This window comes from Tupaia chinensis, unplaced genomic scaffold (genome assembly GCF_000334495.1).
Source record: "Tupaia chinensis unplaced genomic scaffold, TupChi_1.0 Scaffold000495_1, whole genome shotgun sequence".
NCBI lineage: Eukaryota > Metazoa > Chordata > Mammalia > Scandentia > Tupaiidae > Tupaia > Tupaia belangeri.
The window spans coordinates 984,449-997,407 of record NW_006160007.1 but is presented as its reverse complement, the minus strand read 5'-3'; the positions used below and the strand labels follow the sequence as shown (position 1 = coordinate 997,407).

Genomic DNA, 12,959 nt, shown 5'->3' with positions numbered 1-12,959 from the left:
ACTTCTCCAGCATTCAAGTTCTTTCCCTGAACAAGGGAATCTCAGCTCCATCCCTGGCATTCTGGAGCACCTAACACTTGGTGGCACGCCTTGGCGGGTGTTTGCATCAGTTGCCAGGACTCCGTATTGTCTCTTTCTCTGCTGTTTACCAATCTCTTCTCAGGTTTCTGCTACTTACACTTGCTTGTTTAAGGGAGGCCAAGAGGTGTAGGTGGGGTAGCCTGTTTAGATTCTGTTACTTAAACATATCTTTAGGTTTGGAGACAAAGGAATCACGTTTGTTGTTGGCCACGCAGGTCCTGTGTGTAGCAGGAAACTCTGAGATCTTGCTGTCTGTGCTAGTCAGTTAAGGCTCTCGGTAAATTCCAGCATTTCTATCTATGGGAGTGTCAACGAGTTCATGGAAAAATGGAATTAAACGAGTTTATCTTGGTACAAGAGATTTTTGAAATCTATACTTATTTTTCTGTATGATTAATTCCATTTTTAATTCATTAAAGCTTATTTATTTTGATCTATTCAAATTCATTCCGGTTTTCCACAAATTTTCTAGATTCCCTTCATGTGCGCTCTTGTGAGAAGTTGCTGCTGCTCATGTTGCTTTTGATTTTAGTGTTGCCATAGGGAAGAGCACCAGGAGTGATGATGAGACCATGTTTTTTGGTTTTCACTGACACGTTTCTCAACTTTCCCTTCAGGGCAGAAAAAACAGAAGTCCTGAGCGAGGACCTTCTTAAGGTAAGGGTGTCACTGATGTTTTTCCTTTTAAAATGAAGCCATTCCCAATGTTGTTTAAATTGCTCCTGCTTCTCCTCCAGGTAAGGGCGTCACTGATGTTTTTCCTTTTAAAATGATGCCATTCGCAATGTTGTTTAAATTGCTCCTGCTTCTCCTCAACTGTCGAGAGAGACAAATTTCTGTCTGTAAGAGGATACCTTGCACGTGGAATACCAGGCTAGGTAAGGGCCTTCAGGAGAGATTGAAAATCACTTCACTCCATGGCTGCAGAAGCCTCAGATCCTGCAGTCACTCCCCTCCTGTTCTCCAGTGCTGAAAGGGGTCTTCCTAGAAGGCCTTGTCTCTGTGGAAATGTGGGTCGTGGTTGCCCCACCCATTCCCAACCTTGCCCTCACTCTCCCGTTCTGTCCGCAGGTGGAGAAGCGCCTGGAGTTGGTGAAGCAAGTGTCCCACAGCACACACAAGAAACTCACCGCATGTCTGCAGGGCCAGCAAGGCGCCGAGGCCGACAAGCGTTCTGTAAGTGCCTGCCTTGCCCGGCAGTTTGAAATGTGCCCAGAGAGGCCCAAGCTCCCTGTCTCAGCGGCTCCGTGTGGTGGGCTTTTTCTTTCCTTTTTTTTTTTTTTTCCAGCTTTTTAAAACGTTCTAAGGTTTATATATGTTAATTGCCAGAGTGCACGTGCCCTTGCCAGAGAGAGACAGTGGAGAGCAAAAGAAAGCATCCCACAGTGAGGCGTCATCACACTGCAGTCCTTTCACATGCACTTCTGCATCTTGGCAGGATTTGGGGCACGTATGCATGTATGCCTGGTGTGTGTCCAAGCTTCTGGAGCTGCAGTTCGAACCACATTTGACCATGTGGCGTCTAACTCCCTTAACCACCAGGCTATAGATTTTAGCCCTCCTCCAGCTTGCAATTCTGACCTAGTGTTAGAGTCCCAGAAAAGTTGCCAACATACTATGATGAATTCCTGTACATAAAGGTAACAGTTTGATCACATTCGATCACGTATGGCTTATTCTCTCTCTCTCTCATTTTATTTTTTTTTCTGAACCATTCAAGAGTAGGTTACAGATATTATGCCTCCACCTGCTGCAGGTAGTGTTTCCTGAAACCAGGGATATTCCCTTATGGAACTTTAGTGTTCTAGTGATCAAAGCTCATCATTGCTACTGTCTGGTCAGGTATTGCTTCATGATGGGGATATGTTCTGAGAAATGCACTGTTAGGGGACCAGCAGTTAGCATAATGGCTATGTCGCTGGACTCCCACGTAGTTGACTGTGGTTTGCGTCCTGGACTCGGTGGCTTAAAACTCTCACTGGGTGCGTGTGCGTGCGTGCCCAAGATCCCGAGAGGAGAATGGAGGAGAAGGGATTGCGGCGTGGCCATCCCCCTAGGGGGTGGTTTCTTGCTTTCGGTCTCTCTGTCCCTCTCTGTCTGTCTGGCGAGTGCACGCATCCTGTAGCAAAAACCTCTAAAAATAAATAAAGAAAGAGAAAGAAATGCACTGTCAGGTGATCTCGCTGTGTGTGGACATGAGTGTGTTTATACAAACCTAGACCGTATAACCTAACACGGCAGGCTCTGTGGTACAATTTATGGGACCGGTGTTGTCACTGTGGTCTCATCAACCGAAAGGTCATTGTGCGGTACACGACTTGTCCCAGTAATATCCTTTATTATAAAAGAAAATCCAAGCTCAGCTCTGGCCATTCAATTAAGGTGATCCCTGCCAATTTTCTTGTGACTGTTTATATGGACACATGTCTGAAAACTGACCACGTGGCCCTCACTACTTGTTTCTGGGGCATAACAACCCTCCCTACAGTTCCTGCTCTTTATAACCTCTTTTTTTTTTTTTTTCCATTTTTTTTTCCTTTTTTTTTTTTTTTTTTTGAGAGATTTTCACTGTAGGGTGCGTGCGCTCGCCAGACAGAGAGAGACATAGAGACAGAAAGTGAGAAATCACCCCCTGGGGGGATGGTCATGCCGCAATCCCTTCTCCTCCATTCTCCTCTCGGGATCTTGGGCACGCACGCACACGTGCCCGGCGTGAGTTTTAAGCCACCGGGTCTGGGACACGAACCGCGGTCGACTATGTGGGAGTCCAGCGACATAGCCATTACGCTAACTGCTGGTTCCCTCTTTACACCCTCTTGAGGCATATCCTGCTCTCCGAGCAAGGTGACGTCCCTCTCCTTGTTCTCCCCTGAGGATAGAAAGTGCATGCTTAACAGTCATAGGTGATGTGGGGGTTAAGGTGTTGGACTACCCACATGGCCACCTGTGGTTCAAGTCCTGAACCTGGAGGCTTGAAAATCATACAGGGCATGTGTGCCCAAAATCCCAGGAGGAGAATGGAGGAGAAGAGATTGTGGTGTGGCCTCCCAACCTGGGTGTGATTTCTCACTTTTCCTCTCTCCTCCCTCTGTCTCTCTCTAGCAAGTGCAATAACTTATAGCAAAAAAAAAGAGAGAGAGAGAGCAAAAGAAAAAAAGGAAAACCTACCAAAAAGAAAAAGAAAAGAAAGAAAGAAAGAAGAAAGTGCATGCTTAATGACCCCACGTCTAGGAAAGCTTTATCCTTATTGGATATTGTAACTGTGATTTAGTGCCTTCATAGATTCCATTTCAATGGTATTTTAAGATTCTATGGAAGAAGTTATGCTGTGGTTTTGGAGGTTACAAGTGACCCATAAAGGCCCTTGAAAATTGTTTCACTGTAATGAGGAAATAAAAAAAAAGGAATGAGCCTGCCAAATAAAGCTACTCTAACATCTGGTATAGAACCTGCATTAGTAATAACAGGTATTGCATAATGCGATCGCTTTTTTATTTATTTCCTTTTTTTAGGTTTTTGCCATAGGTGCATATGCTCACTAGAGAGAGACAGAGAGAGAGAGGGAAAGTGAAAAATCATCCCCTGGAGTATGGCCAGGCCTCAGTCCCTTCTCCTTCATTCTCCTCTTGGGATTTTGGGCACACACACACACACACACACACACACACACACACGCCCATTTTGATTCTCAAGCTGCCACATCTGGGACTCAAACCGTAGTCGACCATATGGAAGTCCAGCACTTTAACCACTGTACTTCCTGCTGGCCCAGTGCGATTGCTGTTAACATTCCTTGGTATCGGCAGTCTTTGCAAGCCTATTTCTGTGTTGAGTCTCACCTTCACAAGATGAAAAGATATTCTTAGACATTCACTTGGCTTTGTTGCAAGGGACATGCAATCTAGGAGTTTTTCCCCCTATTTCCTTGAGCTTACAGCCTTCATGTTTGGTGTTGTTAAATTTTTTTTCTAACCTGGAGTTACTGTTGAATTTTGCTTCTATCTAATATATGGTCTCCTTGAGCCCAGTTTATGTTCCCTTCAGTTCTACAGACTGTCGTGCCATGCCCCTCCCCATACTTCCTCCCTCTGTGGTATAGAAACCCAGGCTGCTTGCTTATCATCATTCCTTTTTCTCTTTCCAGCCCTAGTTTCTTCTTTTTTAAATATTCCCAGTAGGAATCACTTGTACATGGTCTAAATAAAAATTTCACAGCACTGGAAATTAGTGAGGGGATGATTTCTGCATGCATCAGCAGCTCCAGCAAAAGGAATGTGAACTGTCTAAAGGGAGAGTTTGCAAAACTACTTTGGGCATGAAATCCTTTCATCAGTGCAGAATCTCTGGTGGGACTCCAGGAGTTGCTGATGAGGACCCGGAGCTGAGCCCATATCTGATCCATGTCTTTTCTTTGGCTCCAAGGAGCACTGTTTTTAAAATACCTTGTCCTGAGTATGGTATGCATTGATACCGGGTGTAGCACCTACATATTACCCCTAGAGGCTTGAATCCACCTTTTGCTATGGGTAGGTGGACTGATACTAGCATTATTTTTCTAGACTATGGCAAAATTACCTAGATTTGTGGAATTCTCATGGGATTAAGTGCCTTTCAGATTATACAGCTTGGGGGCATTTAGCCCCATGAGTGTTCTGAAATGTGGTAAAATAGAAAATGTGAGGTATGGCAAGGCCAACAGATGAGAAGACAGCTGCTGTTAAATAGTTTGTTACTCACAGATTCCAGGAAGAGGAGGCACGCTGTGCCATGCAGGGCCACCTGGGGAAGCTCCAGGGTTGGTCAGGAGACAGAAGAGAGGGGACTCTGAGAAGGAGCTGTTGATGTGGTTTGTGTGGGAAGGAATGGATAAGGCCGAGTGTGTGGGTTTAGGGGTGATGGATTTGAATCACTTCATCAGGCTCTGAGACATAAGGGCTGTCCCTTATTATCAGGTACCTGACTCCTCTGTAGGTTGGTGAGGTCAGGTGGATAGTGGCCTGGTGTGTGAGAGCCTGGGAAAGGGGGTTGTTGGGGTGTGGGCTCTGATTGGTTGGTTTGCATTTGGAAAACATGTGCTAGGGACTTGTTTATTATCTCTAAGAATTAGTTAACTCTGGGAGGGGTAGTCCCTCCAGGCTCATGAAACATCTGAATACTGAAAATAAAAGACACAGTTAATACATTGATTAGTAGAGGATAGCAAGTAGGCATTTACTATTAACAAAATGACTTAAGTCGCTGGTCCCAAGATTTGCTTCCCAACTTTGGGTCAGCATCTTTGTGATGCATGGACTTCCGCTTAGTCATAATGTGGCTGCTGCGGCTCCAGACATCACATTTTCACAGGCAGGAAGTATGAGAATGGTAGGGACATGAATTATCTTTACAGCTTTGTTTATATGAAGGAGAAAAACACTTCCCAAGAATTTCTTTTAAGTTTTTATTGCTACAAGGGAGACTGAAAAGATGGATAAGTGTCAGAGAGAAATGGGTTTGTTCTGACTGGCTATGATTCATCTGCTGGGACATATATACTACCTGACTTGTCTTAATGAGGAAGACATGCCCCAGAGGCTCCAGCCACCAGTATGCAGTAATGAGCACGTGACCTGGGCACCTGCTTAGTTGACCTGGAAGAATTCCACAAGGTGGGTTTTAGGTGTGCACATAGATTCACTGCACAGGTTTTTAGTGCTTGACTTTGTCCATGACTTCTTTGACAGATCAATCATTTCTTACATCCTATGACTGAATAAATAGTCTGTAAGTCAGTGAACATTTAAAATACTTAATAATCATTGACCTGTGTGTGTGTGTGTGGGGGGGCATTTCTAAAGCTCAAATACGTTTTTCCCCCTAAAGTAACAGATTAGATGTATTAGGAAACACGGCACATATTAACTGACTCTAATACTGAGATACGTGCCCAGATCTTGGTGATGATTAAGCAAGGAAATGTGTCAAGAGCTAAGGAATCAGATGAAAAGGAAAGGGATAAAAGAAACTGGGTCAGTTGGTGGTGTGACAGTGAAGGTGGCTGAATCCTACATGGCAGACTGCACTGTTCAAGTCCCAGGCCCAACTTGAAAAACACATTGGGGGGAACCAACAGTTAGCGTAATGGCTATGTCGCTGGACTCCCACGTAGTCGACCGCGGTTCACGTCCCGGACCCGGTGGCTTAAAACTCACGCCGGGCACGTGTGTGTGCGTGCCCAAGATCCTGAGAGGAGAATGGAGGGATTGTGGCGTGGCCATCCCCTCTGGGGGGGTGATTTCTCGCTTTCTGTCTCTCTGTCTCTCTCTGTCTATCTGGCGAGCGCACGCGCCCTATAGTGAAAAACCTCTCAAAAACAAACAAACAAACAAACAAACAAACCACATTGGGCATGTGTGCATGTGTGCCCCAAATCCCAAGAGGAGAATGGTGGAAGAAAAGAGATTGCGTGTGGCCATCACCCTGGGGAATGCTTTCTCATCTTACCTCTTTCTCTCTAGCTCTGGCTCTCTCCAGCAAATGTACACACTCTATAGCAAACGAAGAGAGAGAGAGAGAGAGAGAGAGAGAGAGAGAGAGAGAGAGAGAGAGAGAGAGAGAAGAAGGAGGAGGAGGAGGAGGAGGAGGAGGAGGAGAGGGAGGGGGGAATGAATGAACAAAGTCTGGCCAAGAAAACTGGGTCTTAAAAGAATGTCAAGAGATGGGGGGACCAGCAGTTAGCGTAATGGCTGTGTCGCTGGACTCCCATGTAGTCGACCGCGGACCTGGCTGCTTAAACTCACACTGGGTGCATGTGCGTGCATGCCCAAGATCCTGAGAGGAGAATGGCGGAGAAGGGACTGCGGTGTGGCCATCCCCCTTGGGGGGTGATTTCTGTCTCTCTGTCTCTCTGTCTGTGTCTGTCTGGTGAGCGCACGTGCCCTATAGCAAAAACCTCTCAAAAAAAAAAAAATGTCAAGAGATGGGCACTCAGAGAGAATGAAGCCAGGGAGTGAGTGTGTTTTTGAAGAGATTTTTGCTGTAAGGTGCCTATGCTCACTGGAGAGATGGAGAGGGAGAAAGTGAGAAATCACCCCCCTCCCCCCACCCAGGGGAATGGCCACACCACAATTTCTTCTCCTCTATTCTCCTTTCAGGAGTTTGGACACTCACACTCATGTGGCTGATGAGAGTTTCCAGCCACTGGCCTGGGGACTCGCACCCCCGTTCGACCATGTAGGAGTCGAGTGCCTTAACCACCACACCACCTGCTGGCCTGGGTTTGTAGGCTTTTAAGACTATCCATCTGATGAAGATGTCTGGTTTTTCAAGGGCCTTGCCTTTCTCATAAGGAAGTCATATTCAACAGGTAAACTATGTGTGAAAGTGTTTTTCCACCTTGTTCACCAGGTACTTGGAAAGTACGAAGTCTGCCATGCAAGGGAGTACAGGCGCTAGGCACTGACCAGACTCAGCGGGCTCCCTTCCGCTCTAACTCACAGTTAGAGGGAGGCACGCAGCCGCTCAGAGTGTGTTCGTCACTCAGAGCATGTCTTAGCCCTGAGAAGAATAACTTCCTAGGAATTACCTAGTCGCTGGTTTCCATGAAGAGCGGGCCATGAAAGAAGAATACAACATGGTGGCACCAACAGGAGTAAAGGCTTCTAGGACAGAGTCACCTCTGCTGAATTTTCAGGGACATTTGGAGGAGTTTGGCATTTTTGAAAAACATAAAGGTAGCCCAAGTGTGGGGCCAGCAGGTGGCGTAGTGGTTAAGGCATTGGACTCTCCTACATAGCCAACCCTGGTTCTAGTTCCAGACCTGGTGGCTTGCTTCATCACATCCCCTCTCTCTTTCTCTTTCTGTTCAGCACACATGCCGTATAGCAAAACTGTAAAAAAATAATAATCAATAAAATTAAATAAATAATTCTTAAAAAAAAAAAAAAGCAGCCCCAGTGACTAGACTCTAAGAACAGAGAGGAAAGTGGAATGAGATAGGCTGTGGGGGAGGTGATTAGGATTTGGACTTTACCTTCTAATAGCAGTGAAAAGCCAAGGTTTGGGGAGCTGGCAGGTGGCGGGGTGGTTAGAGGCACTGGACTTCTGAATGGCTGACCGTGGTTTGAGTCCTGGACCTAGTGACTTGCTTTCTCACACACACATGCTTCCTCACTCTCTCACTCTGTCCCTTTCTGGTCAAATTAAATAAATAAAAAATAAATAAATAAAGCTAAATAAAATAACTTTAATTTTTTTAATAAAAGAATTATTCTTTAAAAAAATAAATAAAATAAAAGGGAGTAACATGATCAGAGTTTTTGTCAGTTGTGTGAGTAATGGATTAGTGGGGTGGGAACCTGGTTGAAGTGAGGGCCCAGTTAAGTAAAAACGTAAGGGGACTTGGGATCAGCAGTTAGCGTAATGGCTATGTCGCTGGACTCCCACGTAGTCGACCGCGGTTTGAGTCCCGGACCTGGTGGCTTAAACTCATGCCGGGTGTGTGTGCATGTGTGCCCAAGATCCCGAGAGGAGAATGAAGGAGAAGGGATTGCGGTGTGGCCATCAACTCTGGGGGCTGACTTCCTGCTTTCTGTCTCTCTCTGTCTGTCTGGCGAGCACACGCACCCTATAGCAAAAACCTCTCCAAAAAAAGAAAAAAAAAAATGAAAGGGGACTTCCAAAAGTCTTGGAGTTAAAGTACAACTTTATTTTGGTGCAAAAAAAAAAAAAAAGTGAAATCCACGCAGTTTTTTTTTATAATTTGCATTTTCTATGCACTGTATTTGTTTATTTATTTTGTGTGTGGGATACGGTATGGTTTTTCCCAGCATGCATATAGTATCTCATTATCAAATCACAGGTACTGACTTAGTCATTGTATTCCATATTGAACATTACATTACGTTGTGCACATTCAGTAATAGTTTTAGTAGTTTGTGTTTTGTTTAGTTGTGGAAATATATATTGAATGGTCAATGACATTCTTTTCTTTTGGCCAGTCACATTCTTTTACTTTGCTGTGGTACACCATCCCATAACCCACCCCCCTTGTTTATGCATGTTCTTAAGTCTGTAATCATTTTCTCCTGAACCACTCTCCTTCCGTGACCTTCTTGAAGACCCCTCATATGGCAGTGGTCTAAGTGAGATGGAGTGGGAGCAGAGATGGAGAGAAATCAGCACATTTGGTGGCCATGGGAAGTCAGGTGTTCAGGAGTTGGCAATTGAATAGATGTGGGCTTGTGAGGAGTGGTGAGGGGTGTCATGGTCTCAGGCTTGAGCGACTCTTGAACCCATGGGAGTTGATGCGATCGCCTACAAGGAAAATAGGGGATGAGAAGACAAATGGCTTTAGAGTCAGCTTCAGAAACTGCAGCTTTACAGAGTTCAACACGAGGAGGAAACAGCAAAGAAAGCAGAGAAGAGAATGGTACTGTAGACCCAATGTTAGCACGCGTGTAAGTCCTAGACCTCATCTTTTATTCTTCTCCTTCCATACCCCTACCTCCAGGCCTGCACTAAGTCCTGTTGGCTCTTCCTCCAAAGAATCCCCACGTTGCGTCAACATTTACAACCCATTTACCAAAGAGCTGTCATCCCTTGCCCTAGTAAGCGCTTTCTGTCAGGTCTTCTACGCCCATCCCTGCCCTCCTTCTTCCTGTTCCATTCTCTGTAACAGCTGGGATGAGTGTTTCCCATGGATATTAGATGATATCACTCTTCCTGCCTGAATCCCACCAAAGGATTCCCATTGTAGAAGAAAATATGAACCCTGACCATGGCTCTTGGGTCCTGTGATGTCTCCTACTTGCATATTCGAGCTCAGCTCCTGCTTCCTCCCTGCCAGTCATCCTCCATGCTGTGCTGAGCTGCTGCTGAACACGCCAGCTTCATAGCCCTCCTGGGGCCTTTGCTCTTGCTGTATTCTCCCTGTGGAATGCTCTCACCCTGTGTTTCAAGCCGGCAGCTTCTTCGTGTTTGGTTCTCAGCTCAGATGTCACCTTCGGCAAGGCTTTCCCCAAGCACCTAATGTGTTTGCTTCCTCGCCTCAATCCCCAGTCCTGTTACCCTATTTTACTTTATTTATGTTTTTTTTTTTCTTTTTGCCATGGGGCATGTACACCTGCTGGAGAGAGACAGAGAGAGACAGTGGGAGGGAAAGTGAGAAATCACCCCCCAGGAGAGATGGCCACACCACAGTCACTTCTCCATTCTCCACCTGGGATTTGGGGTATGTGTGCAGATGCATCTGGGAGGACTTTCAAACCACCAGGTCCATGACTCGAACCATGAGCCACAGTCGGCCCTGTGGGAATCCAGTGCTTAACCACCATGCCACCTGCTGCCCCCACCCTGTTTTATTATTTTCATAGCACATACGATTTTCTGAAATCACTGTGGTCATTCATCTCTCTCACGGGTACAGGCACTCCATAAAGCAGGGACTTTGTCTCTTCGTCAGCTACATGCTCAGTGTGGAAGGCAGGGCCTGCCATGGGGTAGGCAGTGATGCCAATAGATTTGTCAGGAATGGGTGGTCCATGAGTATTTTAGGCACAGAACCTGCCTAGCACACTGGCATGCCAATTCGAATCCTTCCTAGTGTGTAACAGGCAATTTAACATGATGGCGCTGAGGTTAAGCTCTGGAATCTGCCTGCCCAAGGGTGAAATCTAACTTTACAGCTTGCTAATTTTGCTTGACCTTGGGCAAGTAAATTGCCTCATAAGCCTTAGTTTCTTCTTTTAGAAAACGATAACAGTAATGATTTCCTACTCAGTGGGGTTGTTTGAGAGTTCAGGGAGGCAATGCATGTAAATGCCTGGTGTAATGCTTAACTTAAGTAAATATTAAAGAAATGTAATCTGATGTTCTTAATATGTCCCCAAGTGGCCATTGAGAACTATGGATCCCTGAATGACAAGACTGGCTGTGTCTTTTCAGGGGAGGGTGGGGGGTGAACCACAGAAGGGCTAGGTGACTGGGCTTGGAATTAAAGGATAGTAAAAACAATTTTCAGAGATAAGGAATGAGAGTAAAAGGAGAGAGAGAGTGTGTTTGGGGAACAACATGGATATTAGAATGAAACTTTTTGCTTTTGAGTCATCCTACAAATTGTGTTGTTTATGCTCAAGATAATTTTAGAGAGAACAGGAGCCAGGAAGTGGCATGGTGGTTAAAGGCGCTGGACTCTCACGTGGCTGACCAGAGTTTGAATTCTGGACCTGGCAGCCTGCTTTCTTGCTTTCCATCTCTCTTTCACACTCTCTCTCTCTCTCTCTCTGTGTGTGTGTGTCTTCAATGAGCACATGTATCCTACAGCAATTTAAAAAAAGAAAGGACCGGCAGGTGGCACAGTGGTTAAGGGTACTGGACTCTCACATGGCTGACAGTGGTTCAAGTTCCACACCTGGCGGCTTGCTTTCTCACTGTCCCCCTCTCTTTCTTTCTCACTCTATCCCTCTCTGAAATTAAATAAATAAAGTTAAATAATAATTTAAAAAAAGACCATTCTTTGGTGGTGGGGGGAACAGAAAACAAAAAAAGAAATGACTTAGGGGGCTGGATAGTAGCTCAGCACTAAAGCACAGTACTCTTTAGGCAGAGCCAGAAAATGGTTCCAGGTTCACATCTAGAGACTTCCCTGAGTGCACCAGGGACACTGGTGCCCATGGTCCAGGGCAGGCTGGGATCGGGTCTTAGTGCTGAGACCCTGTTGGGAGTTTTCTCTTTTTTTCTCTCTCTTTTCCTCGTAGAAGAAATAAATATGCCTAAAAAAAGAAAGAAAAAAAAAGAAGCAAATAATTTGTATTCTGTTTTGGGTTACAGTCCATTAATTTCTTATCTACTGTTCTTGATCATGAATTGCTTTTATCTCCTTTTGCCATGGAATTATCCCACTTTAATCCATTTTTCCTTCCTCTTGTTTTTTGGTGGTTTCCTCCTAATTTTTTGATTCTTAAAGAAGTTACACAAATAAGAACTCAATCATTCCCATTGTGTTTTACCCAATTACCCCCCTCTCTTCCTTTTTGTTATACAAACCCTCAAATTTCATCTCGTGTCTCTCTTAGAATGACAGTTTCACCGTTACTAGTGGCCTTGAGTAAATACGTCTGCCAGCTTCATTCACTCATCTATGCAGCTGTTAAAATGAATAAAGACCTGGGCCAGCAGGCGGTGCGGAGTTAAAGTGCTGGGTCCCACATGGCTGACTAGTGGTTTGAGTCTTGCGTACCAGGCAGCTTGAAATATCACGCTGTGTGCATGTGTGTACGTGCCCAAAATCCTGAGAGGAGAATGGAGGAGAATGGGTGCATGTGCGTGCGCACATACACACATACACGCATATATATACATACACACACATGCATACGCATACATATATACATATACATATACATATGTATGTGTGTGTATATATATATTTGTTTTGTTTAGGCACGTGTACTCACTGGAGAGAGAGGGCAAGTGAAAAATCACCCAACCCCCCAGGATGGCCACTCTGCAATCCCTTTTCCTCCATTTCCTCTCTCAGGATTTTGGGCATGCATACACATGTGTCCAGTGTGTTCTTTAAGCTTTTGGGTCTGGGCTCAAACTGTGGAGTTGGCCATATGGGATTCAGCATCTTAATCATTGGCTCTGAGGAAAAACAAATTTTAAATCCATGTATAGTTTTTTTTCATAATATTCATTTTCTGTGAACTTTTTGTAGATGGCTTATTTTTTCTACTCAAAAATCAATTACTTTGTTATGTAGAGGTAGCTACACATATAGATGATACAGTGGAGGAGAGAGAAAGATTGTCTTTCTTGTTAAAATCTTGTCTTCTTGGGACCAGCAGTTAGCGTAATGGCTATGTTGCTGGACTCCCATGTAGTTGACCATAGTTCGC

General features: G+C 45.0%; 1 protein-coding gene across 1 annotated transcript in view; it reads left to right on the top strand.

The window, feature by feature from the left end:
• Positions 1–785: 785 nt before the first annotated feature.
• ARHGAP44 (Rho GTPase activating protein 44) overlaps positions 786–12,959 on the top strand; it is a 115,047-nt gene continuing 102,873 nt past the window's right edge. The window contains exons 1-2 of the mRNA XM_006156508.3: positions 786–818; positions 1,153–1,257. Coding sequence (XP_006156570.1) covers positions 786–818; positions 1,153–1,257 — 138 coding nt within the window. The remainder of the gene's footprint in view (positions 819–1,152; positions 1,258–12,959) is intronic.